The following is an 18940-nucleotide window of genomic DNA, read 5'->3' on the forward strand; positions in this document are numbered from 1 at the left end:
TTTTTGATATTCCAGCCTCTCCTTCTGCTGTGCTGGAATTACAGGCATGCAGTGCCATGTTTGACATCTTGTCGTTTGCTTACATGTTAACTGTTCTTTATTAAGCAGTTGCATAAATTCCTACCCTCTAATCTCCTTTTTGAGTCATTCCTTGCTGAGATTTCTTCTGCATGTTAATGAACCCAGTTTGTTTATCACTTGTTGGTCTGTCTTGTCTTATTTTCAAGACCTCAGGCAGAAACCCAGAAGAATAAAGGGCAAAACTATTATTCTTCCAGGCCCTTCCCCACCAACCAAAGACAAAGCCACTAGGAAAGGAATCCAAAGGCATGTTTTTGGTGACCTTGGGCAAGTGTCTTAGACTGTCTGTACCTTTGTCTTCTTAAAGGTAGTAGGAGGGAAAGAGTCAAGCCCTAAGAGTTGATGACCTTCTGGGCTTTATTCCCCTGGCCACTCTCAAAGCCCCATCAATGATTCTAGCGTGGACCCTCCCAGCCCGAAAATCAGGGGCCCCTCACTCACTAGGGTCGACCTTCCGGATCTCACTGTACACCGTCTCTGTGGCTCTCGTTCCCAGATCTGGAAAAGGGACCAGGCACAGGTCAGTAGCTACCTCTGGTGCCCAGGCCAGCCCACTGCTGAACCTACCCATCACCCAACAGGACCCCTGCCCAGAAGTGTCACAAAACATGCCATTCTCCAACTTCAGAATATTCCGACCTAATCTTCCCTGAGACTAAAAGTAGGTCAACGTGTCATAAATCTCTGGGTTAGACCCTTTCAGAACAGAAGACAAGGCTACCTCTTTGTTTCATATTGAAATACATTCACAGGATGTGTAGACACAGGCAGGGGTTGTGTACACTCACAGGTGGCCCAGCGTGTACGGGGGCCCTGGGTTTAAGCCCCAGCACAAACAAAGAAACAACAAACAAATACCACAGGGCTGGGGGGGGGTGGCTCAGTGGATAACAATACTTGCTGTACAAGCATAAGAATCTGAGTTTGAATCTCCAGCACTCCATAAAAAATCTGGGGCAGAGTTACAGGTAGCTGTAACCTCAGCAATTTTAAGGGCAGAGGAAAGAGAATTGCTGGGATTTGCTAGATGCCAGCCTAGATCCAGGGTCAGTGGGAGATCCTGTCTCAAAAGAATAAGGTGGTGGCAAGTGACAGACATCTGATGTCCCTCCTTGGCCTCTGCATGTGCTCAGGGACCTGTGTGCTCCCCTCCCAAAGCTAAAAGAAATACTGTGATAACTTCTGTAAGATGTTGTCTGTGATAGGGATGGCCAGGTCTTCTGGCCTACATGGAGGTAGGACAGGAAAGGGATGAACAGGGAACAGGGAGCGGGCAGCCAAACTTGGGTGGGGGCAGTCTGTATATCTTGTGAATTCCACTGTCCTCAAGCATGCGTGGGCAGCCAGAAGGCCTCTCTGGTCTTCTTGGGGATGCTCTAATACTCTCTGGACCTCACCTGCTTCAGTCTGGGCCTAACTCAAGCCAGTCAGGGCACCAGGGTGGCTTCCACTCCTAGGTGGAGCTGCATCCACGGTCTATGGTTGCCCCTGGTTTTGCCCAGCTCGGTGTGGTGGTGGTGGTACTAAGGAAAGGGGGAGGCAGGGTGTAGCTGCTCACTGTCCTTCCTCCTCCTCTGTCCCTGTGGCAGCAGCTGCCAGCTAACGACTAACCCAGGCCAGCAGGGTGTTTGTCTCTGTTGTCAGAGGCGTTTCCTGATGGGACTCTATTCTGGTTTCTGTTTTCTCCGTGTTAACAGAGAAAGAGGAGATGGCTTCTACGTCATGGGGTTTTCCCAGCAATTAGCCTCCAAGCGAACAGACAGCAAACCGGGATTTAATGACTTCCTTCCCGCCCTGCTCCAACCCCATCCCACTTGGTTAGCTGCTAGGCAGGGTTAGAGCTGGCCGCGGTCCTAACCTCCTCCAACTGTGAAGGATGGGCCATCTTGAGAACTGGCCCGCAGGGTCTCATTTAGTCATCTCTGGCCTTGAAATCACAAAACCCTTTCTTCACCCAGTAACGCCCTTGTCCCTGCTAGGGAGGGGACCAGGGGCCAGCACCAGGGGTTCAGACTTGAGTTCCTCACCACCCTTGTGCGACAAGGAGGCTGGGACAAATAAATACAACATGTGTCCTACCCGAATGACCTTTATTCTAGAAGTTCCTCAGAACCCCAATTGAGCACACAGCAACTTGTGCAAGCTGAGAAATGTGACCGACAGCTCGGTTGCAAGGGACAGCTGCAGAGCCTGGGATGGGAAGCCGGAGGCAATTGTCACTGTCCCACCCTATTCTAGGAACCACCACACTTCCTCCATTTAATCCCTCCACATCCTCAAGAAAGCAAAGAACACCAGATACAAGGACACATTCCCAACGAAAGGGAAACTGAGCCTTTCCCAAGGGGATTGGTGCTTCCTTCTCTTTCCACCCCCCACCCCCGTTAAAACCCAGACTTCAGAATTCTACCTGCCCAGACCCAGGACCGGGACCTCTGTGGGAGAACTGAAAAAGCCTGGTGCCAGAGCGCAGGGTGACAGGGACTTCGGGATCTTCCGCACAGACAGAGAGTAGGGGGTTGGTTCCCCATGCCCTCTGCGACGCTCCTCCCCATCCCCTGGGGTGCTCCCCGCGAGTATGGAGGTCAGGAAGAGAAAGGAAGGCTCTGTGGGCCATCCTGCCCTCATGCTAGCCTTGCCCTCACCTACAATCCTGACTTCTGCTCTTAAGAAGGAAAAAGCTGCTACTTGTGTTGCCAAGCCCAGGATACACGATGATTGGAGGATGCGCCAAGCCCAGGCTGGACCAGTGACAGCCGGGACTGAGCACTCCAGTTTCAGCTATCACAGTCTACACAGACTCCCCAGATTTAACCTCGGCAAACTAGACCCATCCTCAGACACCGCAGTCGTCCAGTCCATGCGATTACTCTATCAAGGAACATGGGCGTCCTGGCTCCTCTGTGCTGGGTAAAGGGCTGCCATCGGTCTCAAAAACACACGTAGACTTCATCCATTGCCTGCCCTTTGCCCACCCTTCCCCCAACCCCACCTCATCTCTTGCATGGCCAGAGCACACTTATCTCTACTTCCATTCTTGTTCTATTTTAAACCTTTTCCTTGCTGTCCTGAGTTTGTTTTTATAGATATATGTATCTGCGGCCTGTATGTATGTGTGTGTGTGGGTACATGTGTTGGGGCGATTGAGTGTGTACCTATGGAGATCTCAAGTTGACACTGGGAATCTTCCTCTGTGTCTTCATGGACTTCCGTGTGTCTCTGAGTCTGTGTGTGTTTCTTGTGTGTTTTTCTTTTTCTTTTTTTTTCTTTTTTTGGTTTCTGTTTGTCTATTTGTTTTATTGTATTGTATTGCATTTTACGTTTCTTTTCTTTTTGGTTTTTCAAGACAGGGTTTCTCTGTAACTTTGGAGCCCGTCCTGGAACTAGCTCTTGTAGACCAGGCTGGCTTCGAACTCACAGAGATCTGCCTGCCTCTGCCTCCAGAGTGCTGGGATTAAAGATGCATGCCACCACCATCCAGGTACTTTTTTTTTTTTTTTTAAAGATGACTGTTTTATAACTAGAGGAGAAAAGGGTATGAATTTGGGTGGGTTGGAAGGTTCGGGAGCATCTTTGAAGAGTTTGGGGAGGAGGAATAACCTTGATTAAAATATAGTATATGAAAAAAATCTATTTTTAATTAAAAGTATAGTTCTTTACCATACTCATTGAAGCCAGATGCTGACACAGCTGGTCTGGCTAGTCAGCTTGCTCTGGGAAGCCTCTATGTGCTTCCTGAGGAATCCTGGGATCATAGGGGGATATCACGCCCACTCAGTGTTTATGTGGGCTCTCAAGACCCAAACACTGGAAAGGTAAGGGTTTTCTCCACTGGGCTTTCTCCCCATCCCCTAAGGATATTTATTTACTTAGAACCAGCCATTTCCCAGCCTAATGCCTTCCAAAACATTCCCCTAGCCTTTTAGAGTTGAACTCTGACACCCTTGGCCTGTGTTCCTGCCATCACCCTGTCCTCCTGACTTCATCCATCCCCTTTTTATCGCTGCAGACGCATGAGCTTCCTGGATATTTTTCTTTTTTCCCTGAGACAGGGTTTCTTTGTGTATCCCTGAATGTCCTGGAACTCACTCTGTAGATCAGGCTGGCCTCGAACTCACAGAGCTCCACCTGCCTCTGTCTCCAAAGGTGTGAGCCATCATCACCCAGGCTTTCAGGTTCTTTTAAGACAGGGTCTTGTGTAGTCTAGGCTGGCCTTGAATGCATGATCCTCTGGTCTCACACACCCAAGTGTTGGGATTATGTGTGGGTATGCACCACCACAGCCAGCTCCCCTTTCAGACCAAAATAAATGAGCTAGCTCTGACCACCAAAACTGCCTTTCCTACGCCCTGGGTCTTCCTAAACCCACCCTTCCTGCCAACCTCCAGCCTTTCTTAACCTATGGCTCTCAAAGAGACGCTCTTGCATGACCCAGAAAAGGCCAGGGAGACGGCTGTCCGCTTTCGCATTTCCCGTACTCCACTCTACCCATTCCCAGCACTTCTGATCACCTGACATTATCTACTCTTTAGTATTCCCTGCTCCCACCGGCTATGCTTCCTCCAGGGAGGGACCACCCATTACTTTGTGTCTTGCACGGTGACCGCTACCTTCTATTGGTTACCAGAATGAGCGAAACACTTCACTATAAAAGAAACGAGAACCACAGGATTTTCACGTTGCCAGCCCTCAGGTCCAGTCAGGACACGGCTGCCACAGGTCCCATAAAGCTAAGATCTGCAGCGTACACCTCTGGGGGCAGTTCTGACCAGAGACCATGGGAAAGAGGCCAATGGTACACCACGGGGGCCGTGTAACACAGAAAACGTCCGACGGGAAAGTTCACACACATGCCTACTAACGTGCTACCTAGAACCATGCCCAGCAAGCGTAGGAAGGAAAATTCCAGAACTCCTCCTAAATCATTGAGCAAGAGGAAGCCTCAGGACGCCATCACCATGTGACTCCAGCTAGTGATTGGCAGGCTCAGTCTGGAAAACAGCCCAGGTCTGCTTGGCTGAGAACCTGGCACACAGCCTTAGCCTCAACGCAAAGGGAGACAGATGGCAACAGTCCAGGGAACGTCCCCCAAGGGCCGGACGCTTCGGATGGCCAGTTCCTTTGAAGCATGCAGGAGTCCAAGGGTGGGCTAAGGTGGAGGAAGATTGGGAGATGTATTTTCTGAGGCCCCAAACTGCTGAGATCTATGTTCCGGTATTTGCTGTGACCCACCTACTGTACGTCAGTCTCCCAGTGCTGAATCAGAGATGGGACTTACAGGCAGTTTGCCCTTGAGTGAACCACACACCCAACAAAAAAGCCGAGACACAGACCCGATGCCATGCTGAGAGAGGGGCTCATGCTTTGCCTAAGAGTTCCTCTGAAAAGCAAAGTCCTCTAGGATGGGTGATCTTCAAGCTAATTTGACAGGATTTAGACTCGCCATGGAAACTTGGCATGACTGTGGCGGAGTTTCCACATTAGGTTAATTGGGGTGGCACTATGTCAAGGGCAGGGGTCCCAGGCTGCATAAAAGGACAAAGCTACCTGACACCCAGTGCTCATTCCTCCGCTGTCCTGGGATTCAGTGTGAAAACCTGCCTTAGCTCCTTCCAGCATGCCCTCCCCGATGTGAAGAACGGTATCTCCTCCAATGGGAAGGCGAGATAAACCCTTTCTTCCTCAAAGGTCTTGTTAGGCGTTTGGTCACAGCAACAAGGTATGCAACATATACGTCGTCCCTATTTTATTTTATTATTATGCGGGGGTGGAGGAGTTGGAGTTTGGGGGGTGCCATGTGCAAATCTGAGTGAGGAGCCTACGGAGACTTGCAGAGAGCCCTGGGACCCCTGGAACTGGAGTTACAGGTGGTTGTGAGTCACTGGATATGAGTGCTGGAAACCAAACTCAGGTCCTCTGGGAGAATAGTATGTGCTCTTAGAAACTGAGCTATTCCTCCAGGCCTGCTTTCCCTATCTGAGACATGCAATTGATTGACACAGCGTTTGGTCCACACAGGCAACTGTTCTAGGAACACAGTGCATCTAGGCAGAGGCTGGCCTCCCTGTGAGGGGGCGGGGGGCTCCCCCCAAAGACTCTTCCGGAGAAAGAAGGTGCTTAACTCTTAGTGCCTGCCCGGCACCCCATGAGTGCCCAGGGCCAGTTCAGACTTAGCTGCTATAGTAGTTTGAATATAATTGGCCCGCATAAGCCCATAGAGGGTGGCATTATTAGGAGGTGTGGCCTTGTTGGAGGAAGTGTGTTACCATGGAGGTGGGCTTTGAAGTTTCCTATGCTCAAGCTATGCCCGGTGTCTTAGCTTACTTCCTGTTGCCTGCGGATCAAGATGTAGGACTCTCAGCTCCTTCTCAAGCACCATGTCTGCCTTCATGTTGCCATGCTTCCGACCATAATGACAATGGTCTAAACCTCTGAACTGTAAGCCAGCCCAATTAAATGTTTTCCTTTATAAGAGATGCCAGGATCAGGGTGTCTCTTCACAGCAATAGAAACCCTAACTAAGACAGGGGCATCTAGTAGGTCTGTAGACACCTCCCTTCTGACAGTTCTGACTGCACAGCACTCCCCTGTGGTTTCTACATCCAAACCCAGAGCCTAATGTGGGCTTGACTCACTTGGTGAGTATGCTTACCTTGGTGAGACTCAGGAGAGGACACCTCCACTTCCGTGTACTCCACATCCATGGTCTGAGAGTCTGTTCAAAGGAACCACAACACCGTGAGTGTAGGCTGCATCTCCTCCAGAGGAATTAAACAAACAGCACTAGGGACCTTCCTTCCAGGTAGCCCTGCACTGGTCCAGGCAGCAGACACCACAGCCTCTCTGACTCCTAGTACCTGAGTGTGGATGGAACCTCTGCCAAGGTTTCAATAGTGTGGGAAGACATCCACAAGGTTAACAGGTCTGGAAACAGCCTGGAACAGACCCTCACAGGTAACTCCCACCAGTCTCAAGGACGTGGAAAAGGAATTGCGCTTTGTGGGAGTATCTGAGCGTTTGAAGAATATTAAGCATTCGGGGTAATGAAACCTCCAGGCTCCATGGGGAGAAACAGCCAGGAAATGACTTTGTTGTCAACTCAAGCTATTGCTGCCGCTGTGGTTTGTGTCTGGTACCCAAGGAGACCAGAAGATGATGTCAGGTGCTTTGGGACTAGGGGTACTGTGTGTGAGCTGAAGCTGGTTTCTCTGACAGGGCAGTCAGTGTTTTTAACTACAAGCTGTCTCTCCAGCCCCTGTTGTTGGTTTTTGAGACAGGGTCAGGTATATCCCAGGGCAGCTAGAACTTGCTAGATAGCCAGGGTTAGCCTGGAATATCTGTCTTCCTGCTTCAGTCTCCTGAGCCCTGGAATTAAAGGCATAAGTCATGCCTGGTGTTGTTTTGGTTTTATGGGGGAATCTTTTTTAAAAAAATTTATTTTATATACAATTTTCTGCCTGCATATAATCCCTGTGGGCCAGAAGAGAGCACCAGATCTCATTACAGATGGTTATGAGCCCCCATTTGGTTGCTGGCAACAGAACTCAGTACCTCTGGAAGAGCAGCCAGTGCTCTTATCCTCTGAGCCATCTCGCCAGCCCCAGAATGGGGGACTTTTGCTAGCAGCTAAAAGAGGCTGAATAGCCAAAGAGACTCCACAGAAGCAGGTCGGGAGTTTCAGTTCTCATGACGAGAAAACACCTTTAAGAAAATGATTTAAGCCAACTAAGCTTGAGGCAGAAGCAAACTGTTGTCCTAAAAAATCTTAAAGAACTCCACCTCAGTCACCTAAGAGAAACTTCCTCCTACGTGTGCCAGGAAGTTGTGCTATTGGGTTTTTGTTTGTTTTTTAAGATATAACAGCTCATTTCCACTTGGCTCAGGAGGCATTAACATCAGAACACCGGCTAGCCTCCTCACAGGAAACACTATACTTTACCATACATGGTCTATATTTTACCACACATGGATCCAGTCACCTCAGAGTTTTAAGTTGTCTTTTCCTGTGGGTATTTATTACTACTCACTATATATCCCTGGCTGGCCTTGAACCCACAGAGATCCACCTACCTTTGTCTCCGGAGTGCTGGGATTAAAGGTGTGCACCACCACACACAGCTGTTTGTGAATATTTTTTAATGTGAAAGTTTCTAATAAAGCGTTTAAATAATTACCTTTATTTTGATTGATGGGTTTCATTGCATCGTTTCCAACATCGTCATAACCTGGTGGAAAACAACATTCACAATGAGGAGCAGTGGAAATGAGTTTCCCATAACCACGAGCACACGTGCGTGCATGCGTGTGTGTGTGTGTGCATGTGTGTGTGTGTCTGTGGTCTGTGTGTGTGTTGCATGCACCTTTGTGCTCTTCCTGTGTGTGGAGGCTGAAGTTGACATCTTCCACTATTCCTCTCCACCTTTTTTGGTGGGAGGAGGGAGAGGAGGGTTGCTTTGTGTAGCCCTGTTTGTCCTGGAACTCACTCTGTAGACCAGGCTGGCCTCGAACTTGCAGAGATCCACCTGCCTCTGCCTCCCAAGTACTGGGATTAAAGGTGTGGGCCACAACTGCCCAGCTTCAATACAAATGACAAACACCCTTGCCTCTGGGTGCTGGGTCTCTTCCTAATCTGTATATGGGACCCTTTCAATGCAGGGCAGAATGCATGGCTGATATGGGGCACTTTTGTTTGAGAGTTATTTGGAAGTCAGAATGGTTTGCTGTAAGCAAAGTAATTAAAAATTAAGCTTCCTTCTAGAGGGGGCCAGTCACTAACAGCAAACACAAAAGCTGATGACTAACTAACGCTCTGCATTTAGGAAATTGGGCTGATGAGAATATGGTTTAAAGAAGCAATAGTATCTCTAGATTATCACCTCAGTGGGCACAGACAAAACAAAGTGTGGAGCTTGGTGGGTGGTAACGCCCTTGCCTGGACTGTGTGAGGCTTTGGCTCATGCCCAGCACTATAAAAGCAAGCAAGCAAGCAAGCAAACAAACATTTTAGCACGCTCTTTGTTTTTTAAAAAAAAAAAATCTGTATATGGGACTAAAGAGACGGCTCAGCAGTTAAGAGTCCTGACTGCTCTTCCAGAGGACTGGGGTTCGATTCCCAGCACCCACATGGCAGCTCATAACTCTCTGTGACTCCAGTTCCAGGGGATCTCACAGCCTCACAATACATATGTGATTGCAAAACACAAATACGCATACAATAAAAACAAATCATTAAAAATTCTTATAGATATTATAAATACTATTCTTCAAGAACACATGGTTCTCTAACGTGTGGATGAAGTAATTAGTATTATCATTATTTAAATAGTTGGTTTGGGGTTTTCTATTGCTTGTGTTTTGAGACAAGGTCTTGATATGTAGCCCTAACTGGCTTGGAACTCACTGTGTAGACCAAGATGGCCTTGTAGTGATCCTCCTGATGTCTCACTCAAGTGTTGGAATGTTAGCGTGAGTCACAGCTCCTGGCTCTGAGTGACTTTCCCACAGACCCACAGGGGCAGCCTCACTCAGCTGAAGTCTGCGTGAGGATGATGTCCCAAGCTGGGTGCACAACTTTAACCCCAGCCCTCAGAGGCAGAGGCAGGTGGATCTCTGTGCGTTCCAGGCTAACATTGTCTACAGAGTGAGTCCCAGGACATCCAGAACTGGTACACAGGGCAACCCTGTCTCAGGGGTAGGGTGGCATCTCAGCATTTCCCCAAAACGCCTCTGCGAAGAGCAGAGTGTTTCCCTTGGTTTCCCTCTGTGGCAGAGTGAAGAGAAACAGTGGAAATCCCGTTAGAGATGTGTTCCCAGCAATTCAATTTGACACCTGGTTTCTGCCTCACAAGGGCAGTCTGAAAACTTCAGGGCAATTCAGTCTTTGGAGGCAACAGCATTACAATTAGTTCCCATTTTTTCATTCCCAAGAAATGACGCATAGAAGGGTGAAAAAAGAACCGTCCGTTTCAGTCTGGGTTTCTATTAGCTTATCTTCCAATAGCGGATTAGCTACGTGCCACTGCTTGAAGCCCACAGCTTCCCTTCTGCCTCGACCACATCCACTCTGAGTTGGTAAAGGTCTTTGCACAGGAAGCCTTGGCTTTACCGTAATGACTGTTGGCTTCCACATTGGGGTCAGAAGCCTTCTCACTGTTGGAGTTCAGAAGTGGAGCTGCTGGTCTTCACATGAAAATCAAAAAGAAAAGAGAAAAATAGATACTAACATTTTTCACTGTTCCCCCAAACCAACAAAACCACCAAAGGAAGATCAAGAGAAGAAAGCAAGAAGAATATGCCCATTATACACCGGTAATCTCAACACTGGGAAGGCTGAGGCAGGAGAATGACTGTGAGTTTGAGGTCAGCCAGGGCTACATACAAAGACACAAAAAGCTTGTCATATAATCCTAGGATTACATGCCTGTAATCCTAGCCCTTGGGAGGTAGAGGCAAGAGGGTCAGGAATTTAAGACCAGTCTGGCTATGTGAGATCATGTTTCAAAATAAAAACAAAATGTTTTTTAAAAAACATTTTAAAATTTTTATTATTTTTAGGTGTGTGTGTGTGTGTGTGTGTGTTTGTGTGTGGTATGTACATGTGCACGGTGTACGGCTACCTGCAGAGATTAAGCCATCTCTCCAGCATGGTAAAATATTTCTTTTTAAATAGACCAGTTCTGCCGGGCGGTGGTGGCACACGCCTTTAATCCCAGCACTCGGGAAGCAGAGGCAGGCGGATCTCTGTGAGTTCGAGGCCAGCCTGGTCTACAAGAGCTAGTTCTAGGACAGGAACCAAAAAACTACGGAGAAACCCTGCCTCGAAAATCAAAATAAATAAATGAATGAATGAATGAATGAATGAACGAATAAATAAATAAATAAATAAATAAATAAATAAATAAATAAACCAGTTCTTGCCAGGTGGTAGTAGTGCATGCCTTTAATCCCAGCACTCAGGAAGCAGAAGCAAATTGATCTCTGTGAGTTCAAGGCCAGTTTGGCCTATAGTTTAAGTTCCAGGACAGCCAAGGCTACACAGAAAATAGAGAAATCCTGTCTCAAAAAACCAACCAAACCAAAAAGACTAACTCTGTTATTCTGAGTATGTAATGTAGGCAATCTTCCACTAATTCAGATAAACAGAAACACACACACACACATTATAATGAAGGCCCTTGTTCTTTATGAAGTTTGCCAAGAATTTCCAACAATTTCCTTATGACCAGACTGTGCCTGCAGACAAATTCAGCCCTGCCCACGAAGCAGCCCACCTGCCCTTTAAAAGAACACTGACCTGGACATCTCCACGGGTTTCTGCTTGGCTTTAAAAAAATGAAAGAAAAATCTTGGTCAGTACAGTTCTGGACAGTAGTAATCTCTCCCTTGACTCTCTTTAAGACTGAATACCCATAAAAACGAAGGGGAAAGAGAAGCTGGGGGTGTAGCTTGGCTGGTAGAGTGTTTACCGAGCATGCACAAGTCATGGGCTCAGTCCCCAGCCCCACAAGAACTGCGTGCTTGCCCGTAATCCCAGAATTCCAGAAGTGGAGGCAGAGGATCTGAAGTTCAAGGGCACCCTCAGCTCAACTGAGGTTAGCCTAAGGTAAGGGAGCAGATGGGTTAGGAGTGAGAAAACGAGAGAATGCTCCAGATGAAATCAAACACATTCACAATGAGTAGAAAGGGGGGGCCAGCGGCGTCCCCTGGAAACTTTTGCTTATTTTCATGCAGCTGAGAATGCGTCCCAGCACTGCAAAATGCTACCATCACTGAGCTCCATCCCCTGCCCCTTCCCTTGGCTGTACAAGAGACCTTACTTAGTTTCTTCATATGTATATTGTTTAAGCCAGAAGCAATTTTAGTTCATAGCATGTGATCAAGACCGGGTACAGGACCCAGATTCCCCGAGAAGCAGGTAGCTATTGCTTTGATTCGAGATGATTGCAAAAGGCAAATCCTAAGCCAGTTCCTGTGCTTTGAGGTCCAACCTGGCCTGAGACCAAAGTCATGTCAGCCTTGGGAAGAGGTCTCTTTGAGGTCTGTCTGTTTCCAAAGGAGCAGCAATTTTCCTACCTCAAAAAGGACCGAAGACCCCTCCCTGTCCCAGCTGCTCTCCCCAGCCCAGACAGCAGCACCAGAGACTCCTAAGAACCCATCTCTCCATCATTCTGTTCACCACCCCAACCCCGGTCCCCAAGAATACACTGGTATTGTGTGTCCTTTTCCTTCAGCCTGGGCTAGACCCAATTCGTAAGTGCCAGCTGGTGCTCCTAGTTCCCACGAACATACATGGTACAAGATCATGGCAGTAACTAGAAGATTATTCTGGGAGGTACACGGTGTGAGTGTGTGTGTGTGTGTGTGTGTGTGTGTATGTATGCATGTGCATCCCCCCCACAGCACACTCCAAGAAATAGTTTCTTCTGACTACATTAGACATGCCACCACGCTCCCGCCAGTTGGCTTGCCCAGTTAGATAAGCAGCCACTTTCACGAGGAGCAAAAGCTTTACGCCCACCAAAGCCAGAACCTTGAGTTATCAAAGTAAGATCCCAAGAAGACTTTGTGGGTGCCTCCCCAGTCTCCTCCAGGATGCCTCTCAGTCATGGCCAGTTTCCTGGCGAGAATGACCTGTGGACAGGTGCTCACCTCTGACTTTCCTCAGGAAGTAGCATTTGGCCGCAACTATCAAGGTGGCGATGATCACTCCAATGACAACCACAGCAATGAGCCCCTTCTTCCACGGAGCAAGAAAGACTGGAAGTGGGGGAGAAGAAAGGAAACACACGTTTTTCTTCTCTCAGCAAGAAATAACAGCAGATTTAAGCAGCAACACAGACCCGATTTTGGGGTCTGCCTGCAGAGATGGGGCTTTCTGCTAGAAGCCAAGGTCAGCTATAGTCTTCAAGAAGGTACCAAGCCAGTTTCCCTAAGATGCTGCTCCCTTTGGGGTGTCTTTCCATCCTCCTCTGTCTCTATAGAACTCTCCTAGTCAAGCACACAGCTGAGCTCCTATAGACACGCCTGTGTTTGGATACAATTAGTTCATGGATGGACATTTGGTGTCTGTCAGATACTTGGAACTGGATAAAATATTTTCAGTTCCTTATAGCTAATCATCTCCTTTTCCACTCCAGCTCGTATGAGCAGGCTTCTGCCAACTGTAACTGATCAGTCATTGCTCTCCCTCTCTTTCAGGCTGTCCTGGAACCTGATTTGTAGCCAAGGCTGGTCTCAAACTCACCGAGATACACCTGCTTCTGCTTCCAGAATGCTGGGATTAAAGGCATGTGCCATCATACCTGGATAGACACGGGTCTCTTCGACTTCACTCAAATGAACTAGTCTCTATTCCTTTCCTTTTTACAAGGCGCGTGTATGCGTTCAGCCCCTTGGAGGCCCCTGTACTGCACCTCGCTGGTGAGGCCTGGACTCACCTTTGACAGTTATAGGGCTGCTTTTTGCAAAGTTGGCTCTGTTGGAGGCCATGCAATAGTAATGTCCCTCCTGCTTCCTGCTAGCTTGTTTCTCAATCCAAAACGCTTGAGTTTCATTCAGGATGGTTTCGTGGAAGGGTCTGTTCTCTTTCTCTTTGAAAAACTTAAACGTGATCGGGCCAGTCCCCTCTCTCACGGAGCACCGAAGTACCATTTCATCCCCAGACTGCACCTCGTTACTCGACAGGATAGAAAGCGTGACTTCATTCACCGGGGCTGGAAAGCAAGCAAAGGATTAGCCCTGAGCAGAGAAGGGCAGAGGCAAGAATGGGCTGAACACCCATGAGCCCAGAACTTGGGAGATGGGAACAAAAGGATCTCATATTCCAGGCTAGAGCGCAACATAGAGACATAGGAAGGCCCAGTCACAGAGAACCCAAGAGGGAGGGGAAGGGAATTCAATGTGGAGAAGGAACATGGAAAAGCCATTTCTCCTTGTCCACTTTTCTCCTAGCCTAGGACTTGAGTCCTCTGCTCCCCTACTTCCACATGGTCCCTTCCCCGATTAGCCCAGAAAGATAGTAACAGACACCTCCTGTCCTCATCTATTGATAAAACACAGGATACCAGCGCTGTGAAACCATCTCTTTGTACACTGTGAATACGTGTTACTCTCATTGGTTTAATAAAGAGCTGACTGGCCAATAGTGAGGCAGGAAAAGGTTTGGTGAGACTTGCGGGCAAAACGTCAGGGAAGAAGGAGGGCGAAGTTGCCAGTAAGAGAGATGTGGAGAGAAGTAAGATGAATATACTGTGCTGACAGAAGGTACAACCACGTGGCAGGGTGTAGATAAGAAATATGGGTTAATTTAAGCTGTAAGAACTCACAAGCTTAAGCTATTGACCGAGCATTTATAGTTAATATTAAGTCTCTGTGTGCTTATTGGGGAGCTGGCAGTCCTGATGAAAAACTCTTCCTACACACTAGGGACGTACCCCATCTTCCCACCTTGAGTATAACCAGCCACAAAGCAACACTACAAGATTGTATTTTCTCTTGGAGACGTGAGTGTGTGGACACACGTGTATGCTAGTGTGTGTGTGTGTGTGTATGCATGCACACATATGCATGTGCATATGTTTGAATGATTTCTCTCTGCCTTCTGTTTACAGATGTGTGACTTTTACCCTGGTTTCTTTCCTTTTTCCTCTTTGCTTTTACAGCCTCATTGCCTGTCTTCTTGCTATCCCTTCCACCATCTGGCTTCGTTACTATGGTTTATTATTGCCATCGTTTCTGGGTTTGTTTGTTTTTTTTTTGTTTTTTTTTGTTTTTGTTTTTTGTTTTTTTGCTTGTTTGTTTTTGAAGACAGAACTTCTCTATGTAGCCCTAGCTGTCCTGGAACTTGCTCTGTAGACCAGGCTGGCCTTGAAACTTACAGAAATCCACCTGCCTCTGCTCCCCAAGTGTTGGGACTAAAGGTGTGCACCCCCATTGCCTAGATATTTCTGTTTTATTTAATTTTTCTATTAATTTATTTGAAACAAGGTCTTGCTATGTAGCCCTGGCTGGCCTCAAACTCACCATGTAGACCAGGCTAGCTTTGAACTCAGAGATCTGACTGCTTCTACCTCCTAAATGTCGAGATTAAAGGTGTGCCTCACCACCACACACTGTCCTTGTTTTATTTTGTTCGTTTGAGACAGGGTCTCAAGTAGCTGGCCATGAACTCCAGGTCTTCCTGTGTCAGATTACAGGTGTGTGCCACCAGCTCCAGACACTCATCTGCTTTTGAAACTGCACTGCTATCTCTAGTCTCACAGAAACTGGAAGAGTCCTTGACCCCTGAGTTCACGACCCAGCAGAGTAAAATCAGTGGAGATCATTCGTTCCTCAGTTTCCTGGCTTTAGCTTCCTACAGCCGGACTGTCGCCCAGCTCCTCCTGTTGACATGGCTTCTCTAGTCTTGCTGTCTCCAAAGCTGACTCTCCTCTGTTACCTTCTCCCTTACTACTTGTTTTGATGATGAAATAAGGGCTTTCTGAAAAATTGGCCTTCAGTCTTCCAACTTCACTCTTCTAAAAAAAAAAAAATAACATTTTGATCTGCTTATTCTTTGCACAGGTGTGCACATGCCATAGTGTTTGTGTGAACACCAGAGTTCTCTTGTGAGACTATTTCCTTCCACCATGTGGGGTCCTGGGGGTTGAACTCAGGTCATCAGGCTGGGCAGGTACCTCCTCCTGCTAAGCCCCATCTCTCTGGCCCCTCCATCTCCACTCTTGGGTTTCATCTCCACACTCAGCTTTTACTTCTGAGCATCGAAACCTAAATAGAAGCTTCCTGTCCAGACAGCTTCCTGGAATTCCCACCTGGAGACTTAGAGAGTCAAATTCGCTGTACCCCCCACTGTGTCCCCTTTCCTCAGTAGCATTCCTAACCCTTCAAATTCTGGCTCTATGTTATCATCCCAGGTCACCTTCCCTGCTAGTGACAATGGACTGGCCAGCAGACAGAAATGAGTCACCTCTCTGAGCACAAAAGGCTGGTGAGATCTGAAGGAAGCCAAGCATCAACTCTGAGATGGTGGTGGTCCCACACAGAGACAGACAGACTGAGCACATTGCCAAACCTGACAGCCCTTCCCACAGGGAAGCACAAGGGATTAGTGGAATCAGGAGCCAGACCTGGGTTCAAATCCCAAGCCCACCACCCATCCTGTGATGTGGGAGTCCCCTCTGTGCGCTGTGATTACTATTAGTGAATAAAGAAACTGTTTTGGACTAATAGCAAGGCAGAACTTAGATAGGTAGGGAAAATTAGGCTGAATGCTGGGAGGAAGAAGGGCGGAGTAAGAGAGAAGCAATGGAGTGGCCACCAGAGTCAGACATGCCGAAACTTTGCCGGTAAACCACTGTCACGTAGAGATACACAGATTAATAAAAATGGGTTAAATTAAGATGTAAGAGTTAACCAATAAGAAGTTAGAGCTAATGGGCCAAGCAGAAATTTAATTAATACAGTTTCTGTGTGATTATCTCGGGGCTAAGCTTGCCGGGCAGCTGAGAACCAACAAGTGGCTTCCCCCCCTGCAACAGATTGGCGCCCAAGGTGGCCAACTAAAATCCACTTAAAAACTGAAAAAGCTTAAAAATTAATTCTAGACACAAAAGAAGTTAACTGTTTTTGAAATTTTCTGCAACAACCATGTATTTTCTCTAAGTCTTAGTGACTTCATTGCAGATCTAAGGGCAAAGCTTTGATGACTCTCATGTGTTATTTACAGATACTACTGGGGATAATTTGCTAGGATTATAGGCCTGACTACCTCTCCCGCTGCTCCTATCCTGTGGACGGCGCTTGCCCACTCCAGCACATGTAGACTGTGTGTTTATACCACGGCGTGTTGTTGACACAGAGTTGTTAAACTAAAGTTGACAAGTGACAGAAGAAGAAGGCTGGCAAAGTATCAACCAATGGGATTCCGAGCTAGGCAGGCAATGGCACTACAAAGGCCACTCAAGGGCACAAGTCAGACAGTGAGGGAAAGATCTCCGTCCCCAAGAGCACGGTGAGAATCCCAGGCAATTCCCATGAGCCAATGGTCTGCAACTCTGGCTGCTACAGGCTTCCTGTGTGACCCAGATGCTCCACCAAGGTCAACAGCAGAAAAGAGTTCTGGCCTGTTGCTCTTGGGGGTGGCTCTCTATTCACCTGAAAAGGTGCAAAAAACCAAAGAAGCCCAAATACATGATATCAGTAGTTCCTCAAGTGCAGGCACCTTCCCTTCGGAGGGGATCCAACTGTCACCTGAAAGGTCAAAAGGGATCACAACAGCGATGACAAGAGCCCCCAGACATTTCCCAGATGCACTTGCTGGGGCTTGGCTCTGCTTCGATCTGCCGTGTGGGGTACACAGGTATCATCCCCGTTGTCCCCAGAATCCCTAATTGACTCCAAACCTTCAGCCCTGTTGAAGCCCCACTCTAGGTCCTCACGGCACAGTGGCTTACCTATGACCTTGATGCTCAGGATCTCGCTGTACAGTGCAGGATGAGAATGGCAATTATCTGCCATGCACTGGTATTCCACGTCTTTGGTGGGCTCATCTGTGAAGGTGGCCGGGTGATTGGAGTACATCGTGCGAGACTGGACGAAGACTGTGGCTTTTAGAAGGTTGTAACTGACAGGTGCTGTTCCATTTAGTGACTGGCAGCTGATGGTTATGGCATATCCTTTGATGAGCTCGGCCTCGGCATTGTGGAAAATCCTAGGCTTAGAGAGTGTTTCTAGAACAACAGAGAAAAACAATCCAAATAAAACAGAAACAACAACCCAGCCTAGGACCTTCCTTCTGCAGACTCTGGGCTTGGCTTTCTCCATCAAGATCATGAGTTAAAATGCCTGCCTGCCTGCCTTATTTATCACTATGGGGCTCCTAGAAGGCTGCCAAGCGATACTCATCTATGTGAGTGAGTTTGGTAACAAGGGAAAAAATAATTGTTGTAGACAGATGGGAATGCAGCCCAGTGGTAGAGCATTTGCCTAGCATGTATAAGGTCTCAAGTTCAATTCCCAGCACTAGGGCAGTAGAAGCAGGAAGAGACTTGTGAGCTTGAGGCCAGCCAGAGCTACATAATGAGACCCTGTGTTAAAAAGGTCAAAAACGATTTTAAAATAACCTAATTTCTGTAAGTACAATAATGATGTAATAGCTGGGTGTGGTGGAGCATTCCACATCTGGGAGGGTAGGCAGGGAGATTACAAATTTGAGGCTCGCTTGGGTTACAGAGTGTACCCCTATCCTGTCTCAAAAGGAGGATGGGAAGAAGAAATGGAGAAATGAGGAGAAAGAAAGAAGAAGAAATAATAGGAGAACAGAGGTGGAAGAGCCGGTCCACCAGCCGGGTGTGGCGGCACCTGTCTGCCTGTAGGTCCACCAGCCAGGTGTGGCGGCACCTGTTTGCCTGTAGGTCCACCAGCCAGGTGTGGCGGCTTGTGCATGACATGGGTGCTGGGAACTGAACGCAGGTCCCCTGCAAGAGCAGCAAGTACCCATAAACACCGAGTCATCTTTCCAGACCCCTTGTGTGTTTATTTTTTGACACAATAGTCTGCCCTCAGGTTTGCAGCAATTCTCCTGCCTTCCTCACCACACCCACCTAGAGACTTCTGCTCTTTTTTTTTTTGGCAGGGTTTCTCTGTGTAACAGCAGCCTTGTCTGTCCTGGAACTCTGTAGACCAGGCTGGCTTTGAACTCAGAGGTCCTCCTGCCTCTGCTTCCTGAGTGCTAGGATTAAAGGTTCATCTTCTTCTTTAAATACAAGGCCTTTTATGTTGAGTGTCAGGGAGGATTGAGACAGGCCCTTGCTATGTAGTCCAGGCTGGTCTTGAACTTACAGCAATCTCAGTCTAGGTGTCA

The 18940-nt window shown here is 47.8% G+C and overlaps 1 protein-coding gene across 4 annotated transcripts in view; it reads right to left on the bottom strand.

Annotated features, from left to right (window-relative positions):
* The window catches only part of Pecam1 (platelet and endothelial cell adhesion molecule 1), a 60087-nt gene that overhangs the window by 13072 nt on the left and 28075 nt on the right, over nt 1-18940 (bottom strand). For 2 of the 4 annotated variants that reach the window (XM_057775356.1, XM_057775355.1), the window contains exons 7-14: nt 17532-17807; nt 13518-13793; nt 12730-12837; nt 11375-11402; nt 10187-10260; nt 8256-8306; nt 6734-6796; nt 523-579 (exon numbers count right to left, since the gene is read on the bottom strand). In XM_057775356.1, the coding sequence (XP_057631339.1) occupies nt 523-579; nt 6734-6796; nt 8256-8306; nt 10187-10260; nt 11375-11402; nt 12730-12837; nt 13518-13793; nt 17532-17807 (933 nt within the window). The remainder of the gene's footprint in view (nt 1-522; nt 580-6733; nt 6797-8255; nt 8307-10186; nt 10261-11374; nt 11403-12729; nt 12838-13517; nt 13794-17531; nt 17808-18940) is intronic. The other 2 variants (XM_057775358.1, XM_057775357.1) reach the window with 1 other exon arrangement.

This window comes from Chionomys nivalis, chromosome 7, assembly GCF_950005125.1.
Source record: "Chionomys nivalis chromosome 7, mChiNiv1.1, whole genome shotgun sequence".
In the NCBI taxonomy this organism is placed as follows: domain Eukaryota; kingdom Metazoa; phylum Chordata; class Mammalia; order Rodentia; family Cricetidae; genus Chionomys; species Chionomys nivalis.